The sequence below is a fragment of the Falco peregrinus genome, chromosome 6 (genome assembly GCF_023634155.1).
Source record: "Falco peregrinus isolate bFalPer1 chromosome 6, bFalPer1.pri, whole genome shotgun sequence".
Taxonomy (NCBI): Eukaryota; Metazoa; Chordata; class Aves; order Falconiformes; family Falconidae; genus Falco; species Falco peregrinus.
Genome location: NC_073726.1, coordinates 51,023,107 through 51,041,004, shown reverse-complemented (window position 1 = coordinate 51,041,004; position 17,898 = coordinate 51,023,107). Strand labels below are relative to the sequence as shown.

Below are 17,898 nucleotides of genomic sequence, written 5' to 3'. Positions count from 1 at the left end.
CTTGTACTGTCCAGCCTAAGTGTACTGATAGCAGTTTATATCAATGTACTCTCATGGCAACACTGCTCATTTGCTTATGTAGATATACTCCCATCTTTCTGGTTTGTTCTCTTGATGTATTTATGGAGATCAAGCCTCCTGTCTGAGTCTTCGTTATGCCTAATTAAAAAGCCTATCTGACTCCCAGTGCTTCATGACATAGAAACAACATAAACCCCCAAAAACTCATGGAAGAGAAACAAAGCATTCCCTTTCTCTTACCTCCTCTCAGATTACAAATCGTATTTATTTATCCTCTATAGTACCTTAGTTACACAGGTTCTCCTCTCCAGCAAATGTAAATAGAGGATTACCCTACCTCTCAGTGAGCATTGTTGCAGCTGTTACAATGGATGCAGTATCCAGCTAGGTGGTTGCTTTTGAAGCGAAGAAGAGCTCACAACTTAAAATCAAGACTTTAAGTCATGCAACTTTTGAATGGGATGGCTCCTCATTAGTCAGAGCAGTTCCTTCCATTGATAAATAACAGCTGACATAAAAGATATTCCCAGTTTGCTCTCACAAAAGCTGTTTCTCTGGATATATCCCAGACAATAGCAATTGCATCAGCTTAAAAAGGCTTGAACATGAAATTTCAATGCACCAGAACTGAGATTTCACTCTGATCCCCCAAAACCTCAGTTGATAACTTTTCAAATTATGTTGTTCCACGTATTTGCCTTATGTAAAATGTTGGTGAGGAAAGTGATTTTGTATTTTGAGGAGTGTCATGGTTTAACCTCAGCTGGCAACTAAGTCTCACAGAGCTGCTTGCTCACTCCCACCCCCCATCTCTCCACCCGCTGTGGGATGGGGGACAGAATTGCATGAGTAAAAGTGAGAAAACTCATGGTATAAGATAAAGACAGTTTAATGGGCCAGAAAAGGATGAAAATAATGATAATAATTAGAATATACAAAATAAGAGATGCACAATGTAATTACCCACCACTTGCCAACCGCTGCCCTGCCAGTTCCTGAGCAGCAGCAGCCACCAGCCAGCTTCCCCCCAAGTTTATATATTAAATATGATGTCATATGGTATGGAATATCCATTTGGCCAGTTTGTGTCAGCTGTTCTGGCTGTGTCCCCTCCCAATTTCTGTGCCCCTCCAGCCCTCTTGCTGTAAGAAACTGAAAAGTCCTTGACTTAGTATAAACACTACTTAGCAACAACTAAAACCATCAGTGTGTTATCAACATTATTCTCATACTAAATCCAAACCAAAGCACTGTAACAACTACTAGGAAGAAAATTAACTCTAACCCAACTAAAACCAGGAGAATGATGTTTAAAAAAAACCAAAACCAGATATTTAGCCAAGCCTATGGTCAAAGTTTTCAACATGAACTACAACACTGAAGAAAGGTCATTCAAGCATCTTTAAATCTTGGATCTTTTGGAAATACTTCATGGATATTTTAGGTTTCCTTCCATCATCTGTAGTGACACCTAACATTTTGAACATAAGTATAAAAGCTGTTACTCATTCTTTCAGAATCTAAAAGATACCGTTATAAGCACTATTCTAAAGCTACATTATTACCTTGGATTATGTAACAGGGATGGAAACTATTCTTCACACACTGCTCTACTGTAGGATGAAAGTGTGCCATTACACAACGTAGCTGCAGAAACTGGCCCAGGTCATGGTCTTCCATAGTGAAGCTTGAGTTTCTGCTCCTTCTCACTATTTTTCATTTCGAGATATTTACTATAGAGGAAACAATGTCTATTAATGATGTGCCTGTATACCATTCATGATTTAGAAATGCGGATTTACAGATTTAAAGCAGTGTTTTACAGGCATCTTGTATACAAAACACTATGCTAAGTCAATAGAAGACCTAGTACATGCCGTAAGTGAACATTCAGAAGAAAATCTAATGTAACAGTGCCTCGTTTGTTAGAAGGTTTGATTTTTAAAAGAAATATATAGCCCTTTCCACATCATGTTCTGTTTCCAACAAAACACATGTTGTTAGGCAGTAAAGTCAGCTTCTGGTCCCCTAAACAGCCACCGCAGACATTGTAAAAATAATCTATAGTAAATTTTTACAAAAACTGTAGGAGGATTCTGGAAGACAGTTTTTCAGGGGAAAAGATTAAAATCACCTACAGGCAAGCCATTTAAAAGCCAGAATACTAAAAAAACTCGACAAAATTGAAAAATGGTTTTGGTACCAGGTTTTCATCTTCCTTTATCAGGAGACGCAGGAAAAACCCTGAGGACTTCCAGCACGTTGGACTTATTTGTAACAATAAAAGCTCTATTGTCCTGTGCTCATTCACATAGTGTTTCTTCATACAGTAGTTAGAATGCTGACCAGAAGGTCAGTCACAGTATTTCCCTGGGAAATATGAGTTTAAACTTTACCATTCAAAAACTTGTCATACGTGACATTTGTCAATAATCAAATGAAGTTTCAATGAGCCCATCAGAAACAACATTGCTAGGCTTACATTCTCCTAAACCCTATTTGAAACTATTAATTTTCAAGACTTCACTAGATCTTGATTTTGTACTTCTTATCACCATACCTGACAAGCTGAGCTGTATGTAATAGATATGTTTGCGAGAATAATGGTAGTTTCTGTCAGCTGTTTCTAAATAACAGAGTAAAACAAAAGCAGATTGAAGTTGTTTTCTGACTGGGAAAAAACCAAACAACTTTTTCCAGATCCTGATTTCAACTCAGTTCTCTCATACTTATTTATGAAAGATACCCAGTGAATAATTTTACTTCCAAAAAAATGCTCTAAGCTCTTAGACAACATTTTATTTCCTACACAATTTTAATTGCATGCCTTCTTATCCATACTCAAAACCAAAGTGAACAATTTAGCTTTCAGGTAATGAACTGTGAAAGAATAGCACAATCTTAGATTTACACTGTTATTAGAAGACGGTTACATTAAGAATGGATCTATATTTTTTTTGTGGAAAGAGTATTTATACAAAGTGATAGACTGAGCGATGAGATTAATTTCAAATGCCTTGAAGTTACAGCTTGTGGGACTGCAGACAAATCAGGTAAATGACATCAAATTAGAAACTAATCTTCAAAACATTTAAGTATGCTTGCAAGACAACATACTGGGCAGGCAATAAGCCATTTACCTCAGCAAGCTGGAATTACAAGTATATTATGCCTTGTCTTACAGCAATTATGTTGGTATACGAGTAAGAAAAAAAATTAACTATATTTTTAATCAAGTTTTTGATCTAAATTGAAAACATTTTCATATGTCAAAAATACCTTAGTGATTATAATTATTCCAAATGCACATTTTTTTACCATAGAAAACGAACACCAAGTCCTTTTTCAAGATTTACTAAAATGCATTGTGCCATTGTTAGTTTTAAAAGCTCCTTCTGAAATTATTTTCAAGACATATGCATTATTTTGTTTTAAAAGAAAGCAAATTGCCAGAATGGCCATTTTAGGAACTTGAAGCTATGTATAAGGTTGTTCCAGGACAACGTAAGTTGAAGATGGCAAAAATGAGACGGGACTGATCAGAATGTTTCCCATAACATAAAAAGCCAGAGACTGCATAACTACATCAGAAACTCAAGTATATTTTGAATTCCTATGCACCCCTAAAAGGGGAAGACATACTTTTAAGTGCCTTTTCCTGTTGATACTGAAGTACTGTACAAGAGTATGTTTCAGGGGTGGCCCATGGAAACTCCACTGTCTTTCAGTGGCTAGAACTATGCAACATGTCAACATTGCATAAAATTTTATGCACTCTAACCATTCATACTCACATGCTAAATGAAAGATCTTTCAGTATAAATGTCTCAGCTGTCATTACTTTCACATGTAATTGGAGTTCAGCTACAATATATTTTAAAGTGTTTTCCTTTTCTCAAAACTAAAGGCTGAATTGTTACAGATGGTAATTTTGGCAGATGGCTGTATATGAATCTGAGTTTATAATTAGGCCAAATCTGACTTGTGTAATTAAGGCAATGAAGACTTGGAAAATAAGAAGTGCCAGAACGGTACATGATCAGTCTGATAGCCACAGAAAACTGAAGCAAGCTGATCATTCGCACTTATAAAATACACCATCTATATGAAAATTTCTTCCTAATTGCATGAATCAGAAGATAAGCAACCTTTCATGCTCAGAGTGTAAACTAAAGTAACCATGGCCTTTTACTTACTTACGTGTATAATCCTTTCTTCTTCAGTCGAGGTTAACGAGATGGTCTGAAGCAATCTAACAGCTCCCTGCTGCTAAGAGAGAAATCTCAGCATTTCCTTCTCTGCAGCTTCCCTCCCTTTGACATTCACCTGACCTCTCAGCAAGTCAGTAAATTCATAAACAGTGACTAGCTAGTTCAGCTCAGAGACAGAAAACTAATCCCTGAGGAATGAGTGGAGGTGGAGGAGAGATGTGCAAGGATGAGAAGACTAGGGCTACCCCTTTCGGTGGAAGTGACCTTTTGGGCTCACACTAACATATATCAAGCTGTATTTTAAGCCATATTATACGTAGTGTCAAAAACCTTTCCAGACTGGTAACTGTGTGTGAACGTTGCCTGTTTTAGTATCCTCTGACTTTCAATTGTGTTAAATATTTCTTTGCTTTTCTACCAAGAAAGGATCAGTAGTGTCCAGTAATCATTCTCTCTACTACTTCTCGCATATCCCTCAGTAGTTTCTTGCCCTCCGTTTTCAGTCCCCCTTCATAAGCACATTGTTTCCACATAATTTTTTTGCCTATTTTAGGACCACTGTTTCTGTTATATTCTTTTTTCTAATGGGAAAACCAGGACTTTTTTCCAAGATGGCTGATTATCACCATCATAAAAGCATTCTCCTTTTACACTTCTCTTTCTGCTCTTACTGCATCCCAGTATGTTGGTTGATTTGTTCTACTACAGGTAGAATACAGGGATCTTTCATCCATTTTTCCTGACCAAGTATTGTTACCAGAACATTTTTAAAAAGCTTATAAGTAGCTTTTATAACTAATTAAAACTGCTGTTATTAATGTAGTTACAATGAGTTCAAAACATTTCTTCCAAAATGCATCCCCCTTGCTCTTCAACACAACAAACTCCACTTGCCATCATGCCATCTGTTCTCCTATCTTCTCTAAACCTTTACAAAGTTCCCCAGAATCTCTTTTAGTTTCAATTAACCTGAGTAATTTATGTAGCTTGCACATGTTGCCATCAATCTGTGAACCCTCTTACCAGACTGAACTATGTGAGGTTGCTGACAATTAGAGAACATTACCTCTTAGGTTTTTGCTGTGTTAACAAATTAATGACTTATTCCTACACTTCACTTTCTGTCTCTAAATACTTTGTCTCCTCAAATTGTTATGATAAGGGAGATCCAATACAGGGCTACTTAGGTTTTTTCTTATACTTTTTTTAATTTAATCTAAATAGGTAATTTCAATATTTTTTCCTTATCCATCCATTTTGAAACACAAAGAGTTTTAGTAGATTGAAAGCATTTCTTTTACAGGAGCTGGGCTTTTCTATTCCTTTCATTGGAGTTCCCGCCTTCCTTCTACCAACCAATTTAAAGACAGCAAGATCTGCTGACAACACAACAATAGAGGCAAGCTGTTAAGAAAAATTCTTTTTTAAACTCTGGACATATTCATTAACTCTAAAGACAAGAATTACGAGTAAATGTGTTAAGACTTATCATATATTTAAGAAAATAGAGGAAACACCACGATCATCTATTTTTATCAAGTTATACAATGTTGCCTTTATTGTAAAATTAACCTGATCTACAGTTTATATCCTGCCCTGAACTGTAGTCCTGTGCACACAAACTGTAACTCTAATATCCTGCTTGTTTGTGGGTGGGTTTAGGGGGGGTGGGGGTGAGGTGTTTTTTTTGTTTGTTTTTTGGGTTTGATTGGGATTTCTATAGCCTAACAACTACAAACTCCCTCAAAGTGTTTCTAGTACTTCAGTGTTTCCCCATAATTCCTCTATGTTTCCAGGAAGAATAGGAATATTCCCATGATATATATCAACATGCAAGTGTTCTCAGCTTAAAGCAGAGACATGGGGTACATCCTATGTAAATATCTAAACTTAAATCTAAAGGTCCACTTGCAGCTTTCCTTAAAAATTGCAGAAATTATGGGATAAACATACTGAAAGAAGGAATTGAGTCAGTTCATTTGTAGCTCGGTATGATGGAGATGCAGATACAACTGGGAGCAAAATAATTAGAGAAAAAAAGCTCCCCAAGTCTGCACAATTTGGAATAAATACAAATGCCTAGGTGCCTACAAAATATAATTCTAAAGATACCAGTAATGCAGTACTTTGAGTTTATTAAAGAACTGATAAAAAATGTTAGGTATCCTCACAATATCTGCAATGAAACAACAGAACGCAAAACTTTGAAAAGAACATCTATTTTACTCTAATTTTACTGATGATTTTCATGGGAGTTACTTATTAAAAAATGTGGTTGTAAATTATGTGTAATGTGTTTACACCCTATAGAGCTTCACATTTGGTCACAAGTATTCATGTGAATTAGAAAGAACCCTAGCTGTCAGTAGTGAAACTATTTTGGTATGTGTTCAACAGCACGCTTGTTACGGGTAGGCTAATACAGAAACTCATGCAAATATTGACAGAATATAATATGATTTCTTGGATTATTTTTACATCTAGTTCTCAAAATTTATATAGGATTGCTCTTCTTAAAGAAGACACATTTACGTTTCCTGGCCTATCATGAAATTTCTTTGGCTTCCATAGTTAATCTCACAGAAAATATAACCCATTGGGAAGATTAGTCCAAATCTCCTCAGAGCATACACTTTTCAATGTCTGCAGTCTAAAATTCCAGTAAGACTAGTTAGGTATTTTCATAAGTGATGCAGTTGTTTCACATGTTTACTTAAGTGATACTTGTCAACTTGTACAGGAAAAAAATTCTTCCCAGTTTTTTAAGAATTGTACCATTTACTCTGAAATAAGTAACGGAGTGTGCATGTTAAGAAGAAGAATCTATCATAGTGAAAGCCAAAAAGCACATCATAGTTTAACAATTAGCACTTTAAACAGGTACAAATTCAACAGTAACTGACATAATGTTCTTGGATGCAAAGCAAGTGGGAACTCATTTTGATAGAAATAAATCAGTAGGCTAAAATAAAATTAACTTCACATACATCTCAGACCATTTGTAAATGTCAACAACATTCTGTTACAATGGGAAATGACCAAAAGTACTGTAGACAGCCTGACTATTACTGGCAAATATCTAGTAAATCCCTAAAACCTATGTGTGAGAAGAGATTTGTTTTTTAATCTGCTGAGGAGAAATAGAAAAAAGACAGGAAATTCACTCCAGTTGATTTTAAGAACATTTTAGGCCAGAAGTTTTGTAAAGGCCAAATGGAAACCCCAAACCAGGTATTTCTAGCTTGGTTAGGTAACAAAGCTGAGAGAGACAGGAGAAAGCAATAACAATTACTCCTAAAAGGATTTCTTTTGTTTTAAATAAGTATTTGACCCTTAAAAAAAAAAAAAAAAAAAGCAGCAAGGAATTTCTTAATGCGTTAAGAAAGTTACAGAGGAGAAGGTATTGTCACTTCTATACATGGCAGACCACTATTTCAGAGGGCTCTTCATAACTGTAAGCTTACGAGTGTCATCGTATAAATAAACAACCCATTCCACAGAACAGTGGATTCATTCTAATCCTGAGACACTGTTTTTAAAAATGAGACAAAATACAGTTAAAACAGGTTTTTCAAGATTAATATTTGAGGTGGGCCTCAAAAAGGTAATAGGAAATTAAAATGGCCACTGGAAAAACTACTACCAAAAAATGTAGAAAAAATTCAACAGAGATGAAGCTTAGATTGTGTGGCAGGCAACAGGATGGTGACAGACACACCTTCAGTACTTTGGATGCTAGAATCAGTATTTTGGATGCTAAAAGTGCTGAAGTTTTGTTGTCAGAGGTGAGGTTGCTGACTTAAACACACTAGTGGCCAGGAAAGGTGCACAAAGAAATGAAGGTTGTTTTCTGTCTGAATCAGGAGAGGAGAGAGAACGTTGGAGGATGAACAATCATTTTTAGATGTGGGCTTGGGACATGGTGATAGAAAATAAACAAATCCAGAAATTTTGGTCACAGACATGGGGGGAAACAAAATCCTCCCACACCCCTGGCAGAAGAAAATCGATGGGGGATTATGAACACCAACTGGCTTGAGAATGGAGTCTAATTTTAAAAAAAAAAGCAAGATCTTCAGTGATTTTAGTAGCCTGAAAAAAAGAGCTTTCACTACCCAGCGTTATGCTATTAAAGGAACAAATATTGAAGAAATTTGTCTAAACAGTTTGGAACAGACTATGATTATGGTCAGAATTTTTAAAGGACATAGATTTAGAGACTGCATGGCAAATCTAGGGCGCATTCCTTGCCAAGGATACAGAAGATCAAAGCTGCTTCAATGACAGTATTTAAACTTACAGTTTATAAATAAGGTTCGTATCTTCTTGAAAATAAAGCAATACTCATCACAACCATTTAAACTGGTGTCAAATACAGCACTGATAGTTTTTGATATTAGAATGGAAATGCAATCCACACACTACAGAACCACAGTAATTTGAAAAAGACAGCAGTTATGACTATTTGAGATATACTTTTTCCTCCTTTTTAAAATAACCACCAAAAAGCTCTGTTTATTCAGGAACATATTTTTTAATCCAAACGAAAGAGTGTGCCAAGCAGTGTTATACAAGCTTCCTAAATTCATTTGGCTGATTAATGTTCCTATTCCTGTATGCTTCAAAGTAGTAAAAGAAAAACAAATCTGAGGAAGAACTGACATTCAGATCTATATCAGCTTAAAGACATAATGCATAATATTGTCTGCTTGCCATTTAATGCAAAAGACAAATTTTGCTGAGTTCACTTAATAACAAGCAAATGGAGGCTGGTAATTAGAGGGCTGCAAATTAGGCCTTCTTTACAATAAACCATTAGCCTGTTTAAATTTCAACCTCCCTAAATTTCTAAGCACTTCTTTTCATTTAGCGAATTATTTTGCACATAAGCAGCATATTATTAATTTAAATGTATCGTGCCTGACTCCTCACTGCCTTACCTCAGTCCATCACTTCAGTTAGACCACAAAAGTCTGCACCTTGGTATCCTACTCCCATTTTATACACAGTTATGAAAAAAATTCCTCTCTGTGTATGGAGATTTCATCAACGTGAAACAGAGGAACAAACTTCCCTACACACTTTAAGCCCTCCACATTTACAGGCACTGTTTAAAAATAACACTTAAAAATGATGAACCTTGTATATCACTATTACTCCACATTTTCAGTATGTGCTGTAGACATAGCTAAGTACATTCTCTTGTCCAGGAGCAACTCTTACAAAAAAAAAAAAGTTGCTGTATGATTTGCACAGAGTTAGTTTTCTTTTCTAAACAGAAATAGTTTGTCAGGACTTGCACAACTTAGTTTTACAGTCTGACTTATATTGCCAGAATAACTTTTTTTCCAACAGTAATTAGAGGTCATGTGTTACTAAACAGACCAGAGAATCCATCCAGCAATGACATATCATATGGCAAACAAATGGAAGACATATTGGTCTGCTGCTACCAAGCAAGAACAAGGTAGCAAGGAAGATTTTATATTTTTTTCTCATATTTCCAAATTCATATAAAATATATATACTTATCACATATCATCATAAAACTCCTTTCAAAAAAAAAATAATTGAACATTATTAAGTTCTTCCTCAAAAACCAAGGAATTAACTTTACCTTTCACTGAATTCCGAGTTTCAGAGTGAAGAACAAAAATGCACAAAGAAAAAGCTATAGATCCATTTCACAAGAAAGGTTTAAGATCATCCTGCACAGGACACAGATAAGCCTTTATTCCAAGGAGGTTCTATTGTGCTAGCCTCAGCCTTAATTCTTTCATGATAAAGCATGGTGTGAACTCACACACAGATTATGTCTCTACCGTAAAGGAAACACACACCATTGGCACATATTTCTGTGCACGTTATTTGAGGCTGAAACTGGACATTCCCGTGGCTCAGCTGTGACCATGTTACATACAGTTTTTCAAACCTCTCAACCAGAAAGCTTGCCCACCATGCTTAGGACCTTCAGTGCATGCAAATCTGTGCACAAACATAAGCTAGCATCCAGATAAAGAATACTGGATATGCACAGCTGGTTTTGCACGGTGTGTATTCCTCCGTATGTATGACACTGATTCAGTGGGGTGAGATATTTGGATTCCTTCTCAACTTCTATTAGTTGCAAGGGAAAAAAATAATAATTAAAATAGTGTAATTCATTTAGGAGGATAAAGACTGGAAGGCTATCAGTACAAGTGATCCTGCCTACATCAAGTAGACAGATTCCAGCCAAATCAAAGGCAGAATGTAGGTCCTATCACACAAGAAATAGACTGCATATACTTACCGTATTTCTAAAGCTGTATTTAGAGTGCTTCCAGAAACTCCTAAAGGTACATCTAAAGAAAAGATAGTAGAGCTAACTGGACTAAACTTATCCTTGGCCTTAACTGTCAGTGAACTGATGTCCCTGGAGCTGATGGCAGCAGAACAAATGAAAGGCAGGACATCAGCTGAAAAAGACACTGGATGCAGTTTTATTGTCACTGGAACAGTTAATATGATTGCATTGAAGCCAGGTTCAGCCATGTGGGATTGGCCCTGTACACAAATAGATAGGACTGGCAGAGTGATGTTTTCAGACTCTCGTTTGTACACCTCTGAATGGAACTTCAGAGGGTGGCACAATTCACAATCTGTGAATTTGAACTTGTGGCACGAAACACCAAGACCACCAGCACACACCATTCTCTGGCTTCCCAGCTCTGCTGCCCCAAATCAGTGAGAAGCAAGTGGAAGTGAGGGAGTACTGACATACCCAGCCTGACTCCTAGAAACTCTTCACTGGAACATTAAGAAATATCATGTGAATGGTTCTTATACAGGTGTCAAGTCACAGATGGGAGAAGAGGTAGCTCTTGAGGCTGGGCTAAATATGATCTTGTGGGTTACTCCTGAACCTGATCTTCTCTATCCAGTAGGTTTTGCAGCAATGACGAAGGAAAAGAAAAATGCTCAAGTATGGCAGTCCTTGCATGCTTACAAGTGCTCTTTAACAGCGGTGAAGATTTGGTGCTAGGAGGCATCTGAAAGGTGGTTCTGCAGCTGACCTGCTTGAAAGATCCTTCCAGGAGTATTGACAACTGTCAGCTAGTGGTCAACTATTGACCCTCCAAGGGGGGAGCCTGCACTTGGCCCCCCAAGCATGAACCACCTGGTCTCACTAGTGTCACTTCAAGTGGTGATGGAATAGCTGGAAGCTCAGGACTCACCCACTTTGCAAAAGAGTGTGCTCCAAAGCATGGCTGCAAAGCAGTGAGTACCACAAGGGCCTTGTTCAGGCAATACCTGCAGTGACATTTTACACCCTATGCTATTTTCGCCTTGCACCCAAACCTAGGTCTGCTCCATGCAGCAACGATAAAGCAAAAATATGAATAACATAGAAATTACCTATTCAGACTCAAAATGGTTATTGCATCCACCTAACTTGTATAATTTAAACATTGTTTAAGCAGGAACAACAGACAATCATTCACGCAGTGGTTATTAGATAACAATAGGAAATTAGACGGTAATTTATTTCCTACATTACTGTGAATAAAAGTGTCCATTAATCTGAACTCCTAAACTGGCTTTTATTTAGACATACAGCAGAAATAATGTCTTCATTAGCGATTCTACTTCCATTGACCTCCAATATTATGCATGCTACCAGCTTTAATCAAATAAAATATTTAACACTATTTTTTTCTCCACTTGTAACATATTTTCATTCTCCTACTATTAAACGTCTGATGTTATATACATTTTTTCATTAACTGAAACCATCCAGCAAATAAATCTGTATTTTGCATGCTCCCCACAGTCACTTATTTCAGCATCGGTAATATTTACGAACATCAGTTTTGCAGTTTTACATATGACTCAGTATGCAATGCAAACATGGGCCAATCAACAAAAATAAAGAGGAGCACTACCCCCCTCCACTCACCTTGCGTTCATCCATCTCCTTTTTCTGCAAGTGCACGGGGGGAAATAAAACAAAGCAAAACAAAAAACAAGCGGATTCGCAGTGTGTTTAAAAGGCTGACTAACCTCAGGTTTGGCATACCAAAGACCAGGGCGAGAACAAACGCTTTCGTTTTCATCTGTCAGCTCCCACACCACTCAAATGGAATTGCGTAGGGAGATTTTTCCTGCCTTGCCTCAAATAAATGGGTGTTGTGTTTACATACTGCATACTGAGCATTGCCCACTCGAAGCCAAGGGCTGCATCTTGCCAACTCTTAACTTTCGTACAATATGGCGATTACATGAGCCAGCATACCATTAAGTCACATAACAAAACTTGGAGAATGGCACTGTCAGCTTGCAGAACTGTACCTGAACGACTGACATGCAGTGCACAAAAGGAGAAACTAGATTTCAGTGCGATGACAGAACTGGGTCAGAAGCAGACTGGGTTAGAGGCCTCAGTTTAAACTACAAAGCCAAGTGCCGCATAGTTCACAGAGATAAAGACTTACAGGAGCGCAACACAAGCAGGCAAAGGGAAAAAAAGTAATAAAAAGATCACTAAACATGCCTTACAAACTGCTCCCCCACCCTAGAGTCTTCCAGGTCATCTGTGTTTATTCTCCATATGACACTTCATTCCAGGGTGTTCTTTCCAGCTGCAGTACTTGCAACCTGGCTTCCCCTAAGCCGAGTCAGAACCAGGGGGAAAGAGAAAGGCACCTTAGTCCATTGCTTGATGTGAATAGCACAACATCTTTTTGGCTCCAGCAAGTTCTCTTTTTCTGTCTGATAAGTAGCAGATGTATACTCATCATGAGCTCCAAATGTCTTCAAGTGCCTAGTGTTTTGGTTTTGGGTTTTTGGGTTTTGTTGGGTTTTTTTCTGGGTTTTTGTTTTTTTGGTTTTTTGGGTTGTTTTTGGTTTTTGTTTTTTTTTTTTTTGGAGAATGAGCAAGAAAGATTGGAGATCAGAGCTCACAATTTCCCCTAAAATAATGACTCTGCAAGCTCGCACCAAGGTATCAGATATGCTTTGCATTTCTGAATTAGCCTTCTGATATGAGACTGGAATGGGCAATTCTGTACTAATGCTTTTTCCAGGTACTGTTCCATAATAATCTCTACAAAGGCTCCACTTCAGTGACACAAACATACTATGATAGGACAACTTGAGAAGGTCATTTAACTACCAGTAATAGTGTGCACGCTCAGAGGTGAAAAGCTGAGCTGAGATCCAAGACTCTCCTGATACTGAGGTTTCTAAGAGGTTGTGCATCTCACCCACTGCTGAAGATCAAGTGCCTGAACCAACTATCTGTGATACCTTAACAGCAGCCTTGTCAGCTAACCCCATGGGTGACCCCTCCTTGCAGCATATTTCTTAGTAACTTAATCCTGTTTAGATTGTCTTCAAACAAAGAACAAGCAAATCAGAAATCTGCTACATTTTTGCAAGATTGTATCACACTAGCACTGCTCATCCTGTTATTTAAAATGTAAAAGTCTGTCCAGATATCATTTGTTGCAATATCATCATGCAAAATCACAGAAACTCTCTTCTGATAACAGTTTTAATTACTAAGTATATAAGCCTGCAAATCTTCTCACACAAGTAATCCTTCGATGAGATTAATTTATGGAAATAGTCCCATTGAAAAAGGATTTGTATGACTGGACCTAAATGCTTAATCACATTTTAAAAAGCATTATTACTTAGAATAAAAAAATACCCAGGAGCTGTTGGTAAATTTAAAACAGGGGGTTAGATACTTATCAAACTCTGTAGTTTCAGAAACAATCCTTTTAGGATTAACACTGTTGGGCAACATGCTTCTACAGTTCTTGTAGTTTCTCAGGTTACGACTGATTTAAATAAACTGACCAACCTGCTCACTTTGAGTCTAGCGTTTAGCATGACTCTTCTCTTTCAGCACTGCCGCTGCACTGACGTATGACTCAGCTACTCCTTCAGCTGCACTAGTTATGTATTATCCCTGTGTAACATTACCTCAAACATCAAAATCCCCAATTTATTTTAAGCACTATCCAGGTATTACCAAGTGTTTTCAAGGCTCAGTGATGTAGTCGTTCTCACTTTCTGTACTATGTCTATAGTAGAATATTTTATTGTAAGAAACATTAACTTCTTTCCTGGATTCCCATTCCTGTCCTTTTCACTATGTCAGTTACCAGTCTAGACAATGGCAAAAGTAGCCACAGGAGAGCATATAGATTAAAATTTACTTTAGTGCACGGAGCGCCCCAATATGCTTAAGTCCTCCTTCTTGCATTCGCTTTACTTGCTCTCTCTTTGCACAAGGGTCTTCATGGTTTCAGTGGAAAAATCTTTCTTGAAGTATCTGCTTCTCTCTGATCCCCTCAAAATGATTAATGGTTTGGGATCACATTTGTTTGCTAATCCTTAAAATATATGAAACAATGCTTTGGAGAGCTAGGAGTCTGTCACTGCCTCCAAAAAGCAGGAAGCACAAATGCCTGAAGGCTGACAGATGCTTCACCACCATGACAAGAAGTTGTTCCACAGGCTACAGCTCATGAGCCCCTGAGTCAAGCCATATGGTCCTGAATGCCAAGACTGCCTGTCTTTCCCAGTTTATTGGGAGAGAGGGATTGTTCTGCTTTGCTCTGAATTTGTGAAAGTACTCTGCTGGTTTTAGAAGTTTACAGTTCATATGAAGCAAAACACTTGACCGCTTGCACCCATAAATCCTCATTTGTTTGCTGAACATTTTTTGCTTCTCTGAAGAAACAGCCTTATATGTATGCTTCCATGAGCTAGAATAACATCTTGTGACTTTATTGCTATCCACTCCAGTATAAAATTAAAGCATATAACTAAAGCACAGATAAATATGGCTCTTACACTTTAAGAGACCCTTCCCAACTCATAACCTATTCAGCATATTTGACCAAGTTTTGTCTATAAGGTCTGAAACAACAGCTTTGAGGTGCAAGGCATCTTCAGTCATCTAAAGGGAGTCACAGCAATGGACAGATGCTGTTAGAATTCAGAACTGATAGTTAATACCTCACTGTACTTCAGCATCACAAAAATTAAGCCTCCAAGTTTTAACTTCTTAAGCATGGGTACATTCTCCAGTGCTTTGGCCAGCCGAGAGTCAAATATTTCAGAGTATTTCTAATTCCTGTCATCTCCTGAAAAACTATGTAACTGCCCAGAAGACTTCAGTAAGGTCTTTCCCTTTTTAAAAATATATTTTACGCTGCTCCAATGAGTGTAGGCTGAAGTGTCCTCAGGCTACTGGTGTGTGGGTGACCCGGCAACCACCAAGGAACAGACGAAGGCAAAAAGTATCTTGCTTCTAACGAAGGGGCGGAGGGGCAGGCAAAGCCCCCGCGCGGGGCCAGCGCTGCGCGCCTCCCGGCGCTGCTGTCGCAAAGCCCGGCCTCGGCGCTGCGCAGCCCGGCCCCCTCGGCGCCCGGCCAGGACGGAGGGCACCGGCACCTGGCAAAGGCAAGCCTTAAACTTCCTCTCTTTAAAGTTTCCCTGAGCTGCTTCTCGTTACAAGACGATTTTCCTACGTGTCTGTCCCCATCCCTCCTTTCAAAAAAATGCACTGCACAACGACCGCAATCTTTACAGAACTTGGAGCAATAACGGCAGGGACCCCCGCAACGGTACCGAGCGGCTTTGCAGGGCGGGGTGAGGGAGGGCGAGGGGCGGAATGCCGGGGATGACCCGCAACACCCGCCCGGCGCCGCACGCCGGAGCGGCTTGAATGGAGCCACTGAGCGCGGCAGCCGCGGCACTGCTGCCCCCGATCGTTTCACGTTTTCGCACTCAGCTCGTCGGTGTAACGCAGGCAACTGATTTACTATGGCGATTTTCCCAAGTGCCTCCCGAGATCTCCCACGGCTCAGCCGCCCATCCGTCCTCTCGCTGCAACTTTTCCACGGGCTGCGGTCGCCGAGGGCGAGACCGGGCGGTGATTTTTTTGCCCCCACCCCCCATCTCCCGCTTCTCCGAACGGCTCATCAAGGGCAGCGGTTCCCATCCCCGGCGCCCCTCACCTCTGGGGCATCCCCACGGGCGCGCGCTCCCCGCCCGGCGGCGGCCCCGACCCGCGCACTCCGCTCCAGCAGCCCCCCGCCCGCAGCGGACCCTCCGCCGGGGAGCCGCGATCCAGCCCTGACCGGCAGGTAGGTCGGGACGCCCGCCGCCCCCGCCGCCCGGCCTCACTCACTTGTGCCTTCTTCATAAGGAACGGCAGCGCTGCAGTCCAGCCCAGCCGGCGGTGTGCAAACCCCCTTCAGCGGAACTGTAGCTCCAGCATAATGCAGCAACGGATAGTCCACGCATTGGGGTTGCCCTCCTCTTCCACCGCCGCCCTGCGCGCCCCGCTGCGCCTCTCTCCCCACGGCGTGAACGCCCGCACGGACTGGAGCCGCAGCCGCCGTCCAGGCAGGTCTTTTATATCTCCGGTCTGCCTCCAGCAGCGGCGGCGGCAGCCCAGGCAAGACACGCCTTTCCCCTCCCTCCCGCCCTCCTGGAGGACCGGGAGCCCTGGCAGACCCGCAGGGAGGGCGAAACCCGAGTTAACTTCGGGGAAGTTGGAGGCAGGAACAAGCCGAGCCTGCCCCTCGCCAGCGCAGGAGGGAGCCGCTCCTGCCGCGGGGCCGGCGGCGTCCCGGGCGCTGCCTGCCTCGGGGGGAGCGGCGGGCCGGGATGCGGGGGGAATGCGGGGCGCCAGGGGCCGGCCGCGGGGGGCTGGGGCAGAGGGCTCCTCCCTCCCGGTGCCCGGGGGCTCGGCCGCGACCGAGAGAGGCGAGCCCGGCCCACCGGGGCGCGGCGGGGCGGGGGTCTCCGGCCTCCTCCGCGGTGAGCTCTGGCCGGTCGGCACACGCCTCCCGCCGCCACGGCAGCCAAGGTCGGTCGGGCAGCCGGCGCTGAGCCAGGCCCTTGGGTTGGGTCCCCCCACCCACGCCGGTGAGAAGTGGGGGGCCGGGGCGCCGCCTGGGCCCGCGGCGGGGAAGGCAGCGGGCTCGGCGCTCTGGCAGCGCGCCCAGCCGGTGCCCGGTATTTTCAGCGCAGCACCTAGCAGCGGCGGCGGCGGGCACGCCCGGCAGGCAGCTCCGGCGTTGCCGTTTCCATCGCAGCGCTGCCTTTCCATAATCGGCGATTGTATTTCAGCCAGAGCTTGAAAACTGCCTTTACCTGCTGAAGCCACAGAAAAGTTGTTGAGCAGTGCCTCCTAATGCTTCTGCAAAGGTGATCCTGCAGGTTTTTTAACACGCTACTACCTTTTGCATCCTGTGTAAACACCGTGTTTAGTCTTGGGCACAGAAAAACGATGCTTGATTTTTACTGCTTGGAGTCCTCCTGGCAAATCCACCCCAGCCGTAGTGACAGCATTTGAGTCCTCTTCAATGAAGACAGCTGTCAGGTTATTACAGACTGAATCTTGGAGTGTGCATTAAATGGAAAGAAAAGCTGTTTATGGAACTAGCATTTCCCAAGAGAGCAATCTTTGATGAAAATTAAAAAGCACGTTACCATGGAATGAAGAAAGAATAGTCTGTCCATGTCAACGGTCATTTCCTAAGGGATATTAGATATGCTGGGAGTACACAGTAAGATACTTCATTAGAAAAGTTTGTGTGGTTTTAACCTAGAATTAATGGTAAATTTTTGAAAGGCTAGATTTTTACCAAAGTAAAGG

The 17,898-nt window shown here is 41.0% G+C and overlaps 1 protein-coding gene across 2 annotated transcripts in view; it reads right to left on the bottom strand.

Annotated features, from left to right (window-relative positions):
• The window catches only part of KITLG (KIT ligand), a 55,127-nt gene extending 38,319 nt beyond the window's left edge, over nt 1-16,808 (bottom strand). Inside the window, exon 1 of one of the 2 annotated variants that reach the window (XM_055808838.1) lies at nt 16,423-16,808. In XM_055808838.1, the coding sequence (XP_055664813.1) occupies nt 16,423-16,437 (15 nt within the window). In that variant the 5' untranslated portion in view covers nt 16,438-16,808. The remainder of the gene's footprint in view (nt 1-16,422) is intronic. The other variant, XM_055808837.1, reaches the window with a different exon arrangement.
• Nucleotides 16,809-17,898: the final 1,090 nt, after the last annotated feature.